The 21,896-nt window shown below is 33.5% G+C and overlaps 1 protein-coding gene across 1 annotated transcript in view; it reads left to right on the top strand.

Moving 5' to 3' along the window:
• Positions 1-4,658: 4,658 nt before the first annotated feature.
• Positions 4,659-21,896, top strand: part of LOC124364867 (endoplasmic reticulum transmembrane helix translocase) — a 50,645-nt gene continuing 33,407 nt past the window's right edge. The window contains 4 exon segments of the mRNA XM_046820660.1: positions 4,659-5,229; positions 11,655-11,744; positions 14,023-14,216; positions 19,211-19,439. Coding sequence (XP_046676616.1) covers positions 4,969-5,229; positions 11,655-11,744; positions 14,023-14,216; positions 19,211-19,439 — 774 coding nt within the window. The 5' untranslated portion in view covers positions 4,659-4,968.

The raw sequence follows: 21,896 nt of genomic DNA, 5'->3' as shown, positions 1-21,896 counted from the left end.
AGGAACATTAACTCTCATACATGCTACGTTTTGTGTCCACACTAGTCAAGTCAGCGTTTGTTGGAACGCGAAAGAGGCAGAAAACAATCGATATCTTAGAGATCGGATGCTGGAAAAGTGCCATAAAAACATAAGACAATACTGTTGTGATAAATATATAACATGGTCAAAGGTCAAGTCTTTCCAGTCTTGATTCTCATTCCTTGGTCAGTCATATTGACAGGATAAATGTAAAAATATATAGTCACAAAATTGTCATAAATCTCCTTAAAGAATAAAACAAACAAAGCTGTAACCACTGTTTTGGTACATTTTTCATCTTGTCCTTTACAAGTTCTTTAGGGAATGAGGCAGTCTGTTTAAACTATAGTTCAAACCACTATATCCTTGTAAGCCTACTCTATATTAGAGAAGGAATAAATCACCATTTTATAGCATCCGTGTAGAGAATAACATTGATCGTATATTCTGTCCATTTAACAAAATTAAGGACTGCTTTCCCATCTTAGTCCCAAAAACGTTAAATTGTCTTGCAATAAAACAAAGAACTTAGAGATTAGGGCTTTCGAAATTTGAATGAAGACATAGTCGAAGTTAAATTATTTTTATTCAACAAGGGAGTTCTTTGAAGCTGATAAGTACAGCAGTGTTTGATTCTATATACTTTATTACCAATATTAGTATATAATAGTTAGTGATTTTTGTTTTATATATCAGTTTCAATTATATGTTGTGGTTTGAATATGTAGTATAAACGTGACATAATATATCCAGTTTATAAAGGGAAAGATATCAACTAATACATTTAAGGCCCCAGATAATCATGTCATATCAGATCGCTCAAGTAGAGAGCATAGTAGGCGACCAGAGCTTGACGGCACCTCTGCGCAAGGTGAACACGGAGCTGCTGAGTTTACCCCGCAGGAAGTCAAGGTATCCCCCCAGGAGAGTTTTTTTATCTTTAATTACACAAATATGAATGGTAGAATAATTAATACTCAGCAATCCAGGCAAAGGTTATTCAACATCATTGTTCTAGCATTGGGTAATTTTTTTTATTCATTGTTATTTCCACAGTATTCGTCTACCAAAATAAGTCACGAATGCTGGTACTTCAGGACTTTGACAAACTGCTTGGTGTTAAAAGGGTCGAGTCATTAGCATACAAGATTGTGTGGCAGTGAGAGTAAAAAAACCGGGTAAGTAATTTATAAATAATATGAAGAGAATAGGTCCTAGGACTGACTTTTTGGGTACTCCTCTCTTCAATTGATGTAGACCAGATGTTACATTTAACTTAAGGCCGTTTAATAACTATTGCACTTCTATTAATGGGTATCACCCTAGCAAGTAGTTTCGTAGCCATTTCAATGTCATTTCATGAAATCCAAGATTACCAAATTATCCAAGGATTACGAGTAACGCCTGGCCATGTTCAAGAAGATGCTTGGACATTATATTACCTTCTTCAATGCAATTCATGATTAATTCAGTAATCTTCGGTAATGCTGATGACATTGGGTACTTAGACAAAAGATTGTGCTGGCGTTCAGATTGAATATTGTTTATATAAAGATGTTCGAAAATGCTATTTAATTTCTTTAAAAAGATTGTTAGATAAAACGTCCTGAAATTTCCGACATCATAATTTCGCACTTTATTGTTCAATGGAAAGATTTTGGAAACCATTAACTCGCTTGGAAAATAACAACCTGCGAGAGGTAAGGTTACGATGTGAAGTAAAGAAGATTGTAGTTCACCTCAGAGCTTAAATATCTTGGATGGAACCACGTCCAGGTCAGCGGAGGAAGTCATTTACAAATATTCAGCAATATCTTCTAGTTCATTTACAGGATGCAAAGTCGATAATGTAGGTAACTCAATGATTTTCAAAATAAAGGCCTGACTTATTTGTGTCTAGCCTGGTAAAACGAGTTTTGTCTGCGATGATGATAAAGAATTCGTTGAAATGGATCGCTAGAAAAATGGGACCATGAAGGTTTGCCATCAATCATAAGTTTATTATTATTTGAATCCTGAATTTCAAAAGTCCTCTCAGCATTACTTATCTTTCAAATAACATTGTTTGTATTGGGATATTTCCAAAATACGTGCTTTAACGTTAAATCATGTCATATTTAGATTTGAAGAAACTACTTTGCCTTTAAGTTTCGCACTGTATGTAATTTTCTTCTGCTGCCAAAAATTCCAATCTTAAAATTTCATCTTCCATGTCGTTAAAACGAAGTTATATTTCCTTGAACATATAAGAACACATTTCAGTGAGGCTCGGTCATAGGAAGCATAGGAGTTCAGAGCATGAAGGTTAAGGATGGTTTTAATTCCTCTTTTTTAGATTTATTCACGAACAGTTTCTTTGAAAATACATGATTTGATTCGTGTATTAATGTACCGTATACTTTTTAGCACATTCCATAAATTTTAAAAGGTTCTTATCATGGCCAAATTGTGTTTCTCCACAAACTGTATGCCGTCGAGGCAACGAAATTCTCTTTGCAGCTATTCTTCATCGATAATAGAATCGATGATAAGTTGAAAATCAGCAACACTGTACAAGTTTCAAACAGGACAAGTTCTCGGAAATACAATGTGTAGTAGAGGACGTCGAACTCCTAGCGAAAACCTAGAAGCCTAGACTGAGAATCTGAGATTTTTAACTATAATATGTTTTTAATAGACAATTATTACGTTTAAACATATTTTATTCGCAATTATTTTCTATATTTAAAGATTAAAGTAATTAAAAGGCAAACTTTTATGGTTCACAGTTAGCTTTCATTAACAAGTCATAATCACAAAACTGCAATGCATATAGATATCAACAAGAGCAGTAAATGGAAATACGTAATTATTGGCGTAATTAAGCCCACTGAGTTGACAAGTAATGTTATTTAATATATTTATTTTCAAAATCGTTACCATCTTCAGTAATTTTGTAGTATGGTTCTTTAAATGGAAAGAACTGATACTTTCAGAAAAAAAAAACTGCACAGTAGACTATTAATTTTATTTAATAAAGGTATCTAAGTAGAGTAATTTAAATCAATTATCACCCATTTCCTCTTTGTAAAAATTAAAAGATGTGATAGACCTGTTCATGCAAAAGCATAAACTAAGTTAAAAAGATTAATAGTGATTTAAAGTATGCTAATTAAAAGCGTAGAGTTGGTGAACGAGCACTTTTAATCATTTCCCATATATTTTCTATTTCTAATAGGCTGATTAAAACTGTAAATTATTGTTTAGTCCTTATATTTCTGGAGCCGTGAGCCATTTTGCGTAGCATAATCACTTATCATGATTTTCTTTATATGGATTAAGAAATTTCCTCTCTGAAAGTAATCGGTCACCAAATGACACTAGTTTTTGTAGAGGTCGAAACGGGAGAATATCAAAAGATATAAATAAATAGTTTTTCAGATCATATTGTCTTAGCGTGTCACACGAATAGCATGAACTAACCGTCAGACACCTAACAAATGTTAAATAATCATCAACTAACCATATACAGACTATTAAAGTGGCAACTTTAAGTCTGTATCTAGTTGCCTGACGTTGACATAACAATTATTTATGTATCTGATCGTCGGCTTTAGTATATCAAAGAGAAAACATTTACCTTTTTATAATTGTTTAATATTTTGATTAACTCACACTTTGACCTCCACCCATAATAATACTAAACTATTATTAAAAGGAAGATTACATGGATCCCTTAGGATGACGAACAATATCATCTAAGTAACTCTCTCTGTTTTAAAAATAAATTAGAACATTGCATTGTTTGACACTATAGGAGTTTGAAAAACTATTCAGTTTGTACACAGAAGTTTTAGTTTCTTTATTATTGTCTACATGGATTCGCCTTTCTACGAATATTCACAAATTCCTTATCTCAGTACAAACATTATACATTGACAGATAGAACTAGATTGTTATATAATAGTATAGATTTTGACACTTAAAAAGTTGAAACAAATCTGAAAGTGGTGGAGATTTTTAATAAATCTGGTAAACTTATCTAAATAAAATATCGTTGGTCAATCTTGACTATTTAAACAAATTTTCCACCATATTAGATGTATTATATGCCTTATATTTAACAAATGGCCCGAGTCCCGCCATAATTTATAATAAATGTTTACACTACCCATCTATCTTATCAAAATGCGTTTAGCAAACTATTCACTATTTCTTTGTGATGGCTTTCTGTTATTAGAGTTTTTGTGGCATGTATTTGTTGAATGCTACATTAAAAATAAATTTAAAGTATATCTTCACGTCTAGTGTTGTTTATACTGAATTGCCTTTCCAATTTACCGGTTCCTTAAGACTTAAGTTTTCGAAAATGGTGAATTGTATTTTAGGTATGAATAGGACTTTTGAATTTCTTTACTATTTTACTTGTCCAGTATCAATTGACTGGTGGGAGGTTTGGTGAAATCTGAATTGAACGAAAAGTGAATCATTACTATTTTTATTTAACTAAAGTCACTGTAATTTTTGTACGTATACGCTTAAGTTTGGCCACAGTATCTTTTTTTTTACTTCGTGGTACAGATTATACTATGCTGGCGTGTACAATATTTACAAGGCAAATAAAAAAGATCAGTCAGATGAGTTGGTGTGTTTTTCTTGCTGTCAGATTTACTTTCTAATTTCTAGTCTATTTTTTGATCCTCGTGAAGGAAGCGTCGGCAAATTTCTGTTGTAGGTCTGTTAGTAACAAATTGCATATTTGTCGTGTCTAATTTAAAAAAATAAATTTTACTGAAAAATAACTAACTATAGCAAGCAATATTAAATTTTCGGGTTTGTGGATGTTGTCCGGCAATAGGTTTGGTGATATGAAAGTATGAATATCTGACCGACTCCAAAAAGAGACTTACATCGACTGCTGGCTGGCAATGTGAAGTTTTGTAATCTATAAATTATTAATTTATAAAAATGGTTGTAGATTTTCGAGTTGACGATTTAGTTCAAAGTGTATCCTTATATTCTCCTCGCCCAGTTATAATTCATGGGACAGTATTACCTTTCATCCTCTTCTACGGAACTTGGCTTTATACTTGGATTTTTATCTATGAAAATGATTATTTTAGTGAAGGCGTTTTTTTAGGCTTAGCCGTCATAGGACTACTTCAAATTTTGAGTTGTTTATGCTGCTATTGGTCAGTACATGTGCAGTGTTTCCTCACTTGCAATAAGGTAAAGTAACCTAGGCTAATGATTATTTTAAATAAACCTCCGAGTGGCAACATGATAAGAGATATCAAGTCACTCCTCAGTGGCAAGATAGCCTATTGTATTTCCAACATAATGTAAATTTATTTTCTTAATATCAGTTATATAAATGAATATGTGTAACAATATCTCAATGGCATAATCAGCAAAATTAAGTTTTTATACATTGTACTGTTTTACATGCGCTAGTCTGTAAATATTAATTAATTCATATTAACATTTTGTGCGAAAATGCAATCATGTCGGACCTAATCATGCAATTTTTTAATGAAAGTCGAGTTAAACCTGTTGTATAACCAAGTAGACTAGTTAATCAAATAGTATAATGCATAAGCTGATGTAGATGGTATTATTGGAAAAAGCGTTAAAAATATTTCATAGTCTGCCAATTAAAAGAAATTAAACTTGCAAACGTCTTGTATATTATTTCAGAAACCAATGACAGAAGTCAGATATAGGCAATTGGACTTTCATAAAACAGATTATTTTATAGATTGCACATATCTGTTTTCATATTTACATTAAATAGTAGCAGAAGAACTCTAGTTTACGGGACAGTCTAGATTTGATTTCAAGAATTTAACAGATATCTTAGATTTCTGTTACCATCTGCTGTTTGAAGATTTTATATCTTGGCCATTCTTTTCTCTGCTAATACTTATATTGTGTCAGTTACGAACACAATATGCAGCCAGTGTTTATGTTGTTATAATAATAATTTGATATTGTTATATATTGTATATGCTCTTTACTTATTGGATATATTTTGTTATCAATTTATATTTTAAAAATCCAATAATACCGTTGATTTTATTTTTTGAGGCCTTTTCTCTTTTAAGAAAAGCATCATCAGATTTTTCTGTACATAACTGAATACAGAATGGTTATTCTATATAATACTTTAGAACAGCAGGAGCTTTTAAGGGGATTTTGAAAACATTCTTGTTGGAAGAGATTCTTGTAGTTTAGATTCATTCTATCAAGGGTGTGTAAACAAAAGTCTTGCTATCGAGGTCTTCTATATATAGCAAGTGCATTTTGAATCATATCTCACTAAGTTTTATTTTAAAACTTTCATTTATAATAGAATAGTCTACAGTACGTTATCATAATAAGCATAGTAATCAAAACTAATCTTTGAACAGCAAGCATAGTTTAATTATTATTCAGTAATACAGTGTTTTATTTCACAACTTGCAGGTGTAGCCTAAACAACATGTTAGAGAAAACTTTTTTATTTTTTTTTCGTCTCACATGAATGTGATTCAAGGCACTATGAATATCATTAATAAATTTAACCACACGTACACTCGTACAACATATTTTCTCATAGAGCACTTCAAACTGTACAGATTTGGTCCATATTCACACAACAACGACTAATTGGTGCTACAGGACTATGTTAATTCTTATAACATGTGTACAGTTGAGTTGGAGAAGAGGATGTTCTATATCTAAACCTGTGCCTAAGGCGTTTCTCTCAAATTATATTTCACTTGGAAATATGCACTGGAAAGGGTAAACTGTTATAAAGGTTCTATAATACAAGAAAAAAATTCACTACTGAGGTTAAAATCATACCATTAAGGTTTGGTTTAATTTTTAGATTCATTTTAGAAATGAAGATATGTTAAGTTAGAATGTTTTTAAACTTTTAGTAATTCTTTAATTGCATAGTTTTATGAAAATATTGTTTTTATTTTCAATATCTATTCTACAGGCTTTTTAAGGCTTAAAATAAAAAAGAGTAGTCCTAGAATTTCTTAAATAATTTTCATTTTCTTCTTTATTATATTGTCAATCATTTCAGTTTTGTCACCAATAAAAAATGGAATTTATCGAGTTTAAATGACTTTGTTTTTGTAATTTTTGTGTGATAGGGGAGTAAACTATGTAAAAGTTGAAATGAACAGTAAGAAATTGATCGTTTTTGTGAGGGGAGAGTGAAATGAATCAATCTGATGTTTTGTGTTGATTTTCTATGCATACATTAAATTCAAAATGGCTAGTTGTATTTTTTATATTAAGTTAAGTCTAGAATCTGTAGTTTATTAAGTATTATGTTCTGTTTCACAAACGTGATTTATAAAACATTATGTGATGTCCGTTGAAATGTAAAATAAAATAAAATAAAATAAATAAAATAAAATGTGAGTTGAGAGAATTGATAAAATCTTGAAGATTGTTTCTTTTTGTATAAGGTAATCCACTCAGTGTTTGATAGAAGGTTAAGAATTAGAAGGGATTACGAATTTCATATCTCAATTAAACTGAATGATAGAATACTAAATATGTATTCAACTGAAACTAACGTTAAAACTTGATAGAATAATAAAACACAGCAACTAAAAAGCACACTATACCCATTGTTGAATAAAATAATAAAAAACGACAATTAAAAAGCACAATATACCCATTGTTGATAAGAAAATGAAGTGTTTGATAGTCACATTACCAGTCTTGATAGTTTTGTTGAGTCTTATTGAAATATAATTTTTATTTGTTAGTCAGATCAATCAATAGATTACTTTTGAAGTTAATTTTGCGTTGTAATACACATTTCTTTAGTTACTTAAAGGAAAAACTTTCATCAGTATGAAATGTTTATTGATAGTCTAAGCTATAATATTTGTCTAAGTATTCCAGAATTAGTTCAATTTGCATTTTGTATATAATAAAAAGGGAATTTACATGTGTCTCACTCAATCCACTGTGTCTTTAAGCTTTTGTTTTAAATTGTTTCTGCTGAATTCCTTTGCTCATACTTCACAAACCCAATCTTCTTCCTAATCTAGAATCAATGTTCTTTTGGTTTGTTTCTTTTTCTAGTGTTCATTCTTTTTTGTTTCCCCTAGTTTTTTTTCTTTCTTTTTTATAATTTGTCCTGTTTCTTTCCTTTTCTTATCCTCGTTTTTTTCTTTCTTTTTTATATTTGTCCTGTTTTTTTTCTTTTTCCTTTTCTTATCTTCGAAGTCTTGCCTCTCCTTACTTGTTACAACTTCTTTTTCTTCTTTTTAGATACCCTTTTTTCTTTTCTGGGGTTACAGGACAAAAGAAATCTTTCTTAAAGAGAGAAGGAACATCTGTTTTGTAAATGACAGGACTTTAGCTAATGTTTCTTTACATATAGGCCCTATGTGTCATATATTTAGGCGTTTGTGTTATTTAGACAATAATATTACTTGGTCCAGGTTGTGCCATTAAGTTATTCAGTTCTGTGATATTTAGCAGTAACTTCAGAATATTATTATGTGCAGCCTTAAATGGGCTTAACACTACAAGATCTTGAAAAATAATTACTGGATGTAGTGTCTTTTTTTTCAGGAGTATCTAGAACTGTTTACTGATACTTGCATATAGACGTACAAAATCTTTGGACTTCTTCCAAGCAACATGCAAATTGTATGCAGATTCATCTCCTTTCCATAGCAGGAGTGAATGCTGCATTGTAAGCAAAAGTAATGTACATTGCCAAAATGACATATGGCTAAGCTTAGTATTTATTTTTACAAAGATAAACTATGAGAAACTACTAAATAGTCAGACGCTCTATATTTGTTTAATTATTCAGTCGTTTGTTAAATAAATACGAGGTATGGCTATTAAATAACGGGACTGATATTGTAAAAAAATTTATTTTTATTTTAAACATAATTACTTATTATTACCTTCAATATACACCCCTTCTCTATCCCTGCAACGCTCCATGCGAATTTTCCATTGTTGGAAACAATGCTGAAAGTCATCTTCTGTCAACTCTTTCAGGAGTCTTGCCGCTTTTTCTTGAACAGCTTCTACGGATTCAAATCTCGTACCTTTCAATGCAGATTTCACCTTAGGGAAAAGATAAAAGTCGCATGGTGCTAGGTCTGGCGAGTAAGGTGGATGTTCTAACACTGGGATGCTGTACTTGGTCAGGAACCGCTTGACAGATAACGCGGAATGAGCTGGCGCATTGTCTTGGTGCAAAATCTATGATTTGTCCTTCCACATTTCGGGTCGTTTTTTTCTTACTCTTTCACGTAGTTTATTAAGTACCTCAAGATAGTAATGTTGATTAATTGTTTGACCTTCAGGAACCCAGTGAAGGTACACAATCCCAGGAATGTCGAAAAAAACAATCATCATTGCTTTAAATTTTGACTTGCTCATTCTTGCTTTTTTGGCTCTCGGTGAAGTTGAGGTCTTCCAATGCATAGATTGGCGCTTCGTTTCCGGATCATAAGTAAAAAACCACGATTCATCACATGTTATTATTCTTTCCAATAAATTTGGGTCATTTTCAATGGCATTCAAAGTGTCAGTACAAACATTTTTACGAGCTGCTTGTTGATCAATCGTAAGAATTTTTGGTACCATTTTTGCACACACTTTTCGCATGTTCAAATTGTCATGTAAAATTTGCCGTACACATTCTTTATCAATGCCTACAGATTCAGCAACTGCACGAATGCTTTTGATGTTTTTGATGCTAAACCGTTTTTGATGTTGAAGGACAACCTGGCCGCGAATCATCTTCCACGTCTTGTCGACCATCTTGAAAACGCTTAAACCATTCAAAAACACGAGTCCACGATAAACATTCACTGACATACACTTCTTTTAGTAAATTATAGGTTTCGGTAGCGGTTTTTCCAAGTTTAACGTGAAATTTAATAACAATTCGTTGCTCTATTATTACGCTAACCATTTTTCCGGAAAAACAAAATAACAACATTTACATAAATGAAGGTTATGACACAACGATGTTGTTTACAGAAACGAGACTAACTGCATTCTGAAGAGGAAGTCTCAAACTACACAGCTGTTGGTCATTGTTGGTTGGCGCATGCGCACTCGTTCCACTGCAGCGTCAGTCCCATTATTTAATAGCCATACCTCGTACATTAAAGCAGGAAGCCACAATTTTAATATTACCCTTAGTTTGACTCTAGAATGCCTAAGCTGATTGGGAGGAATTAGGTACTTAGTCTACTCACATAATAACTTGAGGTTTTGAAAATGTTCTAAAAAATCAACTTTTTTGAAAATTCAGATCTACTGAGAGTGCGAACTACGCGAATGTTTTCAGGGAGTAAATACATTTTTTAAACTCACATAACTAATTACTTCCTTCTGTTTTGCAAAGTAAGTCCTACGATATAACTTCTTGTTAATTATTAATGTACATAAACCTTATTTACAAAACCATCTGGTACTTAGCTAAACATTAATGGACTGTTAAACAGAACTCGCACACTATTAGTAACTTATGTTAGTGGGTTTAAGCATTTGCTACCAAAATACATGATATGGAGGTAGGGGTATTTATCTTTGAAAAGAAATTCCACCAGGTACCAATGGAATGATCTCCTCGAACTTTATAACACGTAATATTTAATGGTGTGCATAAGCTCTGCTGCCAGGGTCAACCAAATGAAGTAAATGATCACTAATCAGTCCATCTGTCTTTGTCCCATCTGTAAGCCTGTCCGTTAACTCTCAATAGAGATTTGAGAGACTTAAAACGTGGCTGGTTCCACTTGGTTCAATGAGGATTTTTATTGATTTTAGTCTTTAAAAAGTAAAGGGTAGTCTGCCCGTCTGTCTGCTCTTGTATATGTTACTTTTTTCGTAATGTTTTGTCTGCTTCTTTGATACTCTGATGTATTAGTTAATTTTTATAGTCTTACGATTAAATTTCCTGTTATGTATTACAAAGATGGCAGTTACAAGATTTATACGAAAATCAAAATTCTGATTTCATTTACTTAATCTTCATAACATTAATAATAACTTTTATAATAGTACCAAACTACAAAGAATGAAATTTTTAACAATGGATAACATGCAATAGGTTTGTTTGAATAGGATTGTTAAAATTGGAAAAGTGTGGATTAGAAGTGCACTGTGGTAATTCACTGGCGAGAGGGTTAAACTGTACCATATCTATCAAATGGTTTTAATATCCCTGTATGTGCATAACACTTGGAACACAGTGTATATCTTATCTTATATGACGTTATATGTAATTAACACTAGAGAGAAAATTTACTTTAAATTTATATTAAAAACTATAGTTAACAAAACTTCTGTGAAAGAAAACAAACAAGTGGCAAGATGGGAAACTAACAAGTATATGTAAGTTGTCTCAAGTTTATTTTTACTTTACTTTTAATAATGTAATTATAAAGTAACAAAAATTACCTTTTGTAGAAAATAAAATAAAAGGCCATGAGATTTGTGTTTAGCATATAATAAGCTACATGCAATAGTTGCTGATCGAAATTTTTTAGCTGACACACAAACAATTAAATCATATTCAGTGTTATTTACACATACTTTTCTTTTAGACTATATGAATTTATTGCAGACGTACATTTCAGTTTGATAATAATACGAATTTATAGGAAAAGAACCCGAAAGCTGCAAAATGTGCCAAAGTGGTGCCAACTGCAAATAATGGATCTTCTGAATTGGTCAATCTACATCATCATAGTGTAAGTAGAAAAATTCTGGTTTGATTAATAAATTATTATTGTCGTTAGGTATACAGATTTTTTTGTGTTATCATATTTCTCCTATGTTAGTTTATTGTAAACCAACTGGTGAACAATGGATATTGTTGTCAATTACTTTTATTAACAGCGCGTTTTAAAGATAGTTTACAAGGAGTCTGACATACAGCAGATTAGAAAAGGTCAGTGTGATGAAATTGAATATAGTAAAACCAAAAAACCATGTAGTATATAGCACAGAATCGTGATTATAGTCAAGATGAAATTTTAAAAACTACATTTGAACATAAAAGATAGACTCCAGCAAAATATTTCCACAAGATTTCATATGATTCTTATCAATGGAATGCAGTAAAAATTTTGAATTAATTTTGACCAATACATTTAGAAAACATGGATTATTGTTGGCATAATAGAAAAAAAATTTAACAGACAAAAATAAAAAGCTAGATGTTTCCTTCAGGCCAGTTTACTCTGGCTGTGATCATTTTAACAGAAGGGGGTTCGGTAGGCATAATTCTTCAAAAATATCGTAATTTTTTTTATTGCATTTTTGTATTCCTCTGCATCTTAGTTTTTATTTAAGACCACTCCCACTATTGTACTATAAATAATTCAACTTTATGTGGGACAATATCATGTCGTTTTTTTCCCTTTGGGACGGAGATTCAAGTGTGTTCAGTACAGTTCTTCTTCAGAGTAGGCCATATGGAGACCAATGTGTGATTGAAAAACTGGAGTGTTGTGGACATGTTCAAAAGCGTATGGGCTCAAGACTTGGGAAACTAAAAATGAAATGTGGGAAAAATGTTCTTTCTGATGGGAAAACTATTGGAGGAAGAGATGGACTTACCGATGAGCGCATCTTAGCTATACAAAAATATTATGGCTTGTCTATCAGGAGGAATTCTGGGAATTTGGACGGAATGAAGAAAGCTATATGGGCTGAATATTTTCACCTGTTATCCACAAATGAAACCCCCCAGCACGGACTTTGTGAAAAAGGTGAAGACGGTTGGTGCAAATACCAGCGAGCCATAGCCAAAAAAGAAAAATATGACCACCGTCAGCACATGCACATACCTGTAGCTATTATGACTGCCATAAAACCTATTTTCCAGGATCTGTCAGACCCTAATCTACAAAAGAAATGCCTTCATGGCAAGTCACAAAACCCTAACGAATCGGTCAATGCAGTGATTTGGTCGCAAATACCTAAAACAGTATTTGTATGCCTGAAAACCCTAAAATTTGGAGTCTATGATGCCATTTTAAATTTTAATAAGGGCAATGAAACTAGATGTCTAGTGCTAAAAGAACTTGGAATGACTGTTACTGATAATACAGCCTCAGTGATGTGTGAACTGGGCAAATTACGTGTACTACGAGCCGAGCGAATGCTTTCTAGTTTATTGAAAAAAGCCAGACAACAAAGAGAAAGTGCAAAAAGAAAGCTGGAAGAAGCATTTTTAGATGAGGAGGACACAGACCAGCCATTCTATGGTACAGGAATGCACTAAACCCCTATTTATACAGGTAATAAAAGTTTATTTATACTTTATTTGCGATTTGCCGAAAACTTTAAATTTTTATGCAAATGACCCGTTTTCTTAGAAACTATAAATGATATGGACTTGATATTTTTACCACATGCTAATTGAGGTATAATTTAAACTTTAACACAGGGGTTTTAAAATAATTGGTTTAGTTTTTATTTTACATGCCAAAACGTATTAAAAAATTAGAAATTTTTGTAAATAAGTTTAAAAAAATTGTAATTAAAAATCAGGGATGGGGTAAAAGAAATTTCCCGTGTTAAAGTGTTAACCATAACTCATATATAATGTGTAAAAAATTTCATTCAGATATCTCTAGTAGTTTTAAGAAAACGGGTCATCAATATAGTAAATTTAACATTGGCAAGATAGGGCCTACCGAACCCCCTCAGAAATCAAATAGGCAGAACATTTAAAACCCACTATAAAGAGCACATTTCAGTCCTAATAAAACTGATAGTAATTGTTTACTTTATTTTGCCACAGTATTTTGTTGTTTTTCCAAAAGAAAAATACTTAAAAATTACGCAGATAGCGATTAAATTTCACGTAAACATATTAAACCCATCTAAAACAATGAAACAACAGTGTATCCTCAGTTAGAGGACAATGGCTACCACATTTGTTGCACAAAGAAAAGGAATGTAAAATTCAAATTATGTAAATTCATACATTTTAAACCATGATAACTTAATCTGTTGTAGGATCCAAAAGCAACAAACGAGGATGTTATTTGGTTTATATTCCAAAAGACCAAATATGTTTGGGATGAAAACAAAAAGCAGTTCCGTGGATTGCAATTTCCAATCGATCTGTCATTCAGGGAATACACAGACTGGAAAGGGTATCAGGAAGATGTGGATATCACAAATGCTGAAATGAAGTATGGGAAAAATATGTAAGTATTTGAACGTATTTTACGTTTTGTAGTAACTGTAATTAAAATGTCTAGATTCAGTTGTAAAGTACAAGCCTGAATATTTGTTTATTGATGTAATTTCTAAACTAAATCTAATATCCTCTTGAATTTTTATGATCCAGACTAACAAAGGACTTTAAATTAATAAAAACGATTGAGCCCATCTTCATTCTGGACAAGGCTGACATATAATAATGAGTTAACATTGAGATACTTCATAAATAAATTACTATTGCCCGCATTGCACTAACCACATCAGATGAACATTTTGTATAATAAAATAAGGTTATAATTTTAAAATGATATTTACTAACCTAAATTAATCTAATTATTGATTGTGTCTCAGAATTGCGCATTTGAATGCGAGATCGTTAAACACAGGTTTAGACGAGCTGTGTGCGTTGGTGCATGATTTTGATTATGACGTGTTTGCTGTCCTCTGAGACTTGGCTACATCCGGCCACGCCTTCAGATAACTATAACATACTGGGCTACACTATGCTGAGGAGGGATCGCACTATTGGTGTTCAGGGTGAGCACTCCAGCCAGGTCACTGGTGGGGGTGTTGCTCCTGTACATCAAAGAGGGCATACCTTCTTTTGATGAGTGTTCTCTCAGTGATGATGTCAACCCCAGCATTAGAGTCTCTAAGTGTTTGTGCTAAAGGTAAAAGGGTTGAGGCTCGGCCTATGTACAGTATACAGGCCTCCAACTGTGAGGTACTCCTACTTCACTGACTTGTTTCATTCCCTCTTTGTGAACTTGGCTGTTGAGGTCAACTCCATCATCTGTTTAGGCGATTTCAACATCGATCTCTCATCGAAGACTTGCAGCGAAGCAGTATATTTGCGCCGACTCTCGAAGGAAAACAATGCAGTTCAACTCATCAACAAGCCAACGAGAGTGACGAACACGTCAAGTACATTAATAGACCACATATATTCGTGGATAGATCTGTTGAAGTTGAGAGAGTGGCGTTATTGATGCGCCTAGCATTATGGACAAAAGAGGATGAAGATCACGGACCACAAGCTAATATACTGTGAAATATTTTGCAGAAAAGAAAAGAGAGCTGCCAAAATAATAAAATATAGAAGCTTCTCTAAGTTTGACATTGCTGAAGCTCTTAGAGAGGTATCCAGTGCAAATTGGGGATAGCGTAATACAGATGCAAAAACGTAAACGAGATCGAAGAGTTTTATTACTGGCAAAATAACAGAAGTGTTTTGATAAGCAAGCTCCCATAGTATGCAAGAGAGGTAACTAGAAAGAAATCTCCTTGGATGATTGCCGACTTGAAACAACTTATAAAAATTAAGAACCGAGCGAGAAACAAGTACGTAAAATCTAGAAACACTGAAGATTGGACCAACTATAAAACCCTAAGGAATGTAGTGAACAACTTAGTATGGAGAGCAAAGAAAGAATTTTCTCTGAAAAACTTGCTTCAAACAAAGACCCAAAGGAGTTTTTGGAGATGCTTGAAAAGGTGTGATGTTGTAACCGAGACTACAAACAGAACTATACCACACAGCTTGGATATCAACGATATGAACAAATATTTTGTTGAAATGGGTAATAGTATTAAAAGCAAGTGAAGAACTAATAGAAAGATTGAAAGAGAACAGTAACAACAGTTCAGAGACTATATTTCAGTTTTCAACTGCAGACGATAATGATGTAAGAGATGCAATGAATAGCATCAAGTCAAAAGCAGTAGGAATTGATGAAATATCTATAGATATGATCAAAGTTGTGAGTCCGTATGCGCTGAAAGCTATAACGCATCTCATTAATGTATCTCTTTCATCGGGCGACTTTCCTGAACGATGGAAAAAAAGTATCGTTGTGCCACTTCCCAAGATACCTGCCCCTACAAGTGTCCAGAGTTTAAGACCAATTTCGATTTTACCTGCAATGTCAAAGATTTTGGAGAAGGTTGTTACTAGCCAAATTGTAGAATACATTGAAGGAAACAAGGTATTGCCAAAAACTCAATCCCGCTTCAGGAAAAACCATAGTACTTGTTCGGCTTTAGCAAACCTGTTTAGTGATTTAATTGACTCTAAAGATGCAGGAAAGTGCAGCTCTTTGGTATTACTCGATTTCTCTCAAGCATTTGACGCAATTAACCACGAGTTGCTGATAGCCAAGATGAAGTCCTACAGTTTTGGTGAAAATGTAATTGAATGGGTACAATCTTACATGAGTGGAAGAAGTCAGGTGACAAGGTTGGGAAATGGGACATCTTCTCCACTCTTCAGGCGTCAAGGAGTGCCTCAGGGCAGTTGTCTTGGTCCTGTGTTTGTTCAATCTGTACACTTCTGATTTCCCCAGCTGTGTGCAGAACTACAATGTGCACCTGTACGCCGATGACTGCCAGCTGCATCTTGTCTTATGATGCTTCCTTTGCTGAGGACGCTCTGTTTTCGGATCAATGCTGACCTCAAGGCGATTTTCGCCTGGTCGTCTGCAAATGGTTTGAGGCTGAACATAGACAAGTGTAGTGTGTTGCACATAGCACCACGTGATCTTGTGGAGACCCTGAGAGCTAGGTGTGTGGGTGTTGTGCTCGGGAGCGTGAGTTTGCAAGTCTGCGACAAGTGAAAACACTGGGCGTCGTACTTGACAGTGAGCTCTCGTTCTCCGATCATGTCACGCATGCTACTCAACGCGCCATAGGCAACTGCGGGGTCTCTACAGGTTTAGATCTTTACTCCCTGAGTCTGCAAAATTGCAGATAGTTTTTCAGTCTTTGGTTTTGTCAGTATTCTACTACTGCTATCCGGCTTATGGGAACAGTATTTCAAAAGGGGACATCGCCAGAATACAGCGAGTTCAAAACTCAGCTGTGCATTTTGTGTGTTCTCTCTCCGCAAATTTGATCATGTATCCTCCCATCGTGATGCTGCGAACTTAATGCCGATGGAAGCGGTCTGTGGAGTACTGACTACTTGTATGGTCCACAAGATCCTAACCCTTGAGGAACCCCAGTACCTTAAGGAGAGACTACTGTATCGGGATCAAGTGTCACAAAGGGTCTCTCGTCACGGAGGAAGTCTTCATCTTCCTAGAGTACATTTAGAGCTCGGAAGGAAGAGTTTCTCCTATTTCGGGCCAAAATTGTACAACGGCCCATTCCCGATTGCCTCAAAAGTCTAGTCAACCTTAGCTTCATTTAAGAAAAGTATTAAAACTAAATTATTGAGTAGATTTTGTTCCTGTAAGTAGTCATTTAATATAGTTTCAATGATTTATTTGTATGTAGTATGTAATGTTAGCTTAATTTAAATTATAGTATTTTGCGTATGTTTGTAGAATTGACTTGAGTTGTTCTGTAAAGAAGTTTGTATACTTAGAAACGCTCTAATAAAAAGACATTTTTATTTATTTATTTATTATTTAATGCAATGTACCTTCAGCTAATTTTATAGTTTCTACCTTCTCCCACCCCCTCATGTAAGCTACTCCCAGCTGTATAATCTATGGATTCATTATTAGCTGTCTAGAAGTCCTTGAACCATAGTGGTTAGGTGGAGATCTCAAATACATTTCTAAGTAAATTGCTGCCAAAGAATTGACATTTTCTAATTGTACATGTTACTCTGATAATACAATACAGAGTGTTTCAAATATGACTTTTTAACTTTGAAAATTTATTTAAATTCATTCAAAAAAGGTACACTTCTGATTTTAGCGTTGTTTTAACCCATTGCGGATCACTGACGAGCTGGGCTCGTCACACAGCGGCCGGGCCTATTGGCACGGTGACGAGCTCAGGTCGCAAAAGCGGTCTGCTTTTAAATTTCCCTCCAAATAGTTCTGTTAATGTCTGATAGATCTGAATTTTCTAGTATACAATAACGAGCGATACGATGTGGCGCACCATTGCTGTTCGTGCGGCCGCTGACCATGAATTAATTTCGCGCCCGCTGGTGCCCGCGCGCGCCAAAACAATACGATCCGCAATGGGTTAAAGAGAAACACATCAAATTTTGATTCGTGTAGTTTCCAAGTGCATAATTGTGCCGCAACAAGTGCTAGCGGCGGTTACATTAGAGATGGCTACCTGTACTGTGTGTCCTAGCTGTGTGTTTTGGTGTGAAGAATCAAAGTCGGTGACAAGAGTTTAGCGTAATTTTCGTACCAGGTACGCTATAGATCCCCCTACCTAGTAGGACTACAATGTTATGAGTGGCATAAACGTTTTGTAGAAATGGGGTGCTCAGTTAAACATTAGACAACATATGAATATATCTGCCCAAGACATGGATGTGCCACGAGTGTTATATTGTGCTGTGTATCTTAGAATGCTGCCAAACCTTTTAGACCACTCAATACTTCTAAAGGTACATGGGTACCTTAATTGAACTGCAAGTCGATTATAAAAAAAGGTAATTTAATTTCAAAAGAGTGCCAATTTTTCATCTGCTATAGCAAACCCAATATAACAACAAAATCTCACCTTTTGGAGCTCGAATGCTGTGAAAAAACTCACCAATCTAAGGGTTAAACATTGAATTCAAGTGATTGATTAAATTGTCAGACTCTGAATCCATTGGTGACACAGCTGCCCAAGACATTAATTGGTGTTTTAAGTATATCTTCATGATTGGTACAGAATTCTGTTTGTGGATAATTTTAAGTATATATCAGTCAGAATTAGAAAGTTTGAAATGGTTTGTTGACAAAATGCTATAACTTTGTAACATTCGTGTGCTAGATTAATTTTTGGAAAACATTTTTAGTATCAGTTGTATTTATGGGGTAATCTTGGTTGTTTTGCAATGCATTCACATTTAATTTATTTATTGATTATTCTAATAAAAAAATAGGTTACTTTTTTATGTTTAGTATTTTTTTAAGTAAAGGATTCCATAAGTTACTGATCCAGTGCTTAGTTTGCAGTTCTCAATGCTGTAATTAAAGGCGTTAACTCTAACAACTGTCTGACATGTTCTTCCGTTTCCCAGATTGGACATGGTGGTACCAGAGTTTATGGAGCTATTTAAGGAGCGAGCGACAGCTCCGTTTTTTGTATTTCAAGTGTTCTGTGTCGGACTCTGGTGCCTGGACAAGTACTGGTACTACTCGCTGTTTACACTACTTATGCTGGTACTCTTTGAGTACACTCTGGTACAGCAACAGTTGCGCAACATGGCAGAGATTCGCAAGATGGGCAACAAACCGCACACTCTACAGGTACAGTGGATTATTTCGAACATGTGACATGTTTTAAAAATTTGAATAACTTATTTATTTGAACCCATAAGAAAAGCTTAACATGGCCAGACATTACATTAACACTGTATCCCCTACAGTGTTTAGAAAAATCAATATCATTTCAGCAAGTATTTAAATACACATATAACGTATCGTTTTCAAGGCAGATATATTTTTAAATCTATGCACTTTAATTGTATTTGATTTTTTAAGAGAGGCTATCCCCTTTTAAACCTTATTCTGCCTGTCCTCATGGGCCACTGGCCTATGCGAGGACCCTATCAAACAAAATAAAGGGGAGAGTCAATGCAGTACGAGGTCAATACTGCTTCTGTTACATACAGGATTTGAACCTGCAGTGTCTCAAACTCAAATCCAAAGTCCAACTTTTTAGACTGCTTGAATTTTGGCACTCCCACAAGTGTAAAAATACAAAAAAGATAGCTCCATAGCTTGTCAGTCGAAACAGTGGCTTTACTGTGATACTATTTGAAGCAAATAGGTATACAAAGTGGGGGTGTACAATCTGGAGAAGGTCTTTTTTAACTTCGCCAATGTATTGGTTAAACCATTATATTATACAGTGCAGTAATGGTTTCATGACAGAGAGCAATACACAGTAGTTTAATATAATACTAGAAAACATCACTTCCCCGCTATAGTCGATAAATTAGAGTATGCCATTGGTAAGTAATACTGTTATCTATAGTGCATTAAGCTGCATATGCAGATCCATGCCTTATGACTGGAAAAATATTATATTCCGTATAAATTTTCATTCTTAAATCAAACGGAAAATTTTTTAAAGTGTTGTGATTGTTGAATATTTTATAATGTTTTCATTGATTCAAATATAATAGAATTTTGTCTCCCAAAACTTTTGTTGTTTTGTGACTTAAACAAGTTGGTACAATCAATTATAAAAAATTATTTACTTCCAGGCTTTCTCGATAATGTGAAAAATTTCTCGATTGATTTGGTTAAAGAAAATTATTTAGAATATTCCATAAAAATAAGAATGATTTCGGACATTCATCATAATTGTATGTTACAAGAATGGCATAACTATGGCAAATGAAAAAAATATTGGGTTGAACAAAGAATTCCATAGAGTTTGTGCAATGTACATTTTAAATCAATAAATTGCTTAACTTCAATTATTTTGTGAGCCTTGAAATATGAGTGTATCTGGCCTTACACTAAAGGCAGTGGTAACAGAATTCCTCTGTTAATAGTTTTTGTCTTCTTCACTTTGTCTTTAAACATACTTGCGCAACTGCTGTCGCATAATGTGAACAATGATACCGCTGGTTGTTGCGGAAGTCAACACAAAATCTGTTCACACACCACAGTGATATCATTTTAATGTTTATTAAGTGAAATTTTAATGTCCGACACTGCTATCCAGCTCTTGCAAACAACTATCTGACATTAGCCGTTACAACACTTTCGATTTGGATCTGTTTACACCTGAGAGTTTTGCTGTCCAATACTGTTCTCCAATTCTTGTGTATGACTGTCCAACTCCGTTTGCAACACCGCTCATGAAATTTCTTGTACCTATTTAGACTAACAATTTTTACTGTCTGATATTAAACCTGCACAAATTTCTTGCCAGCAATTTCCAACTATGGAAAAGAAGTAGAAATTCAAATTCAAATTAACTTTATTCATATTATTTGTACAATTTAAATTTTGAATTTATACAAATATGGAATGGGAATCATCTTACATTTTTTTATTTTATTATATCCTATGTGTCCATATATTCTCCAAAAGCCTTATCTGTCAAAAATCTTTTAAAATGTTTTTTAAACAATAAATCATTTTCTATGTTAAATAAATTCCTAGGGACTTGGTTTATAAATTTAATACCTGCCGAGCTAGGTTTTTTTATAATGAAATTCCAATGCATGTTTAATGTACTGCCAATTAATTTCTATTTTCTAGTAAAGTAGTTGTGATTTGACCCCAATCGGGGGTAATTTGTCAAAATTTGGTCTAACCATCATAAACAGTTTCCAGTATATACATTCCGTAAATAGTTAAAATTCCTAATTTTGAAAAATACTCTTTCACAGATTCTCCATCCTTTAAGTTCATGATTATCCTAATTGCTTTTTTTTGAAGTTGAAGAATGCTTAACAGATTTGAGTTTACTAGTGGCCCCCGTACAACACAACACCAAAGTTTATATGAGAATGTATGTGGGGCATAATAAATGGTTTTCAAAATTTCAGTTGAGCAATATTTTGACATGGTTTTTAAGAGCAAACAATCCGGAAGAAATCTTTTTTTGCAAAGCCAAAATTATGTTCGTTCCAAGTTAAGTTCTCGTCTAGAAGTAATCCTAAAAATTTAGTGTTAGTTTAATTGAGAAATTTGTATATTGTCTATTGTTATGTTTGGCATAAGTTTTTTTCTATTTTGTTTTGT

Source organism: Homalodisca vitripennis, chromosome 6 (assembly GCF_021130785.1).
Source record: "Homalodisca vitripennis isolate AUS2020 chromosome 6, UT_GWSS_2.1, whole genome shotgun sequence".
Classification (NCBI taxonomy): Eukaryota; Metazoa; Arthropoda; class Insecta; order Hemiptera; family Cicadellidae; genus Homalodisca; species Homalodisca vitripennis.
Note: the sequence above shows the minus strand (reverse complement) of the source record. Positions and strands in the feature narration are given on the sequence as shown.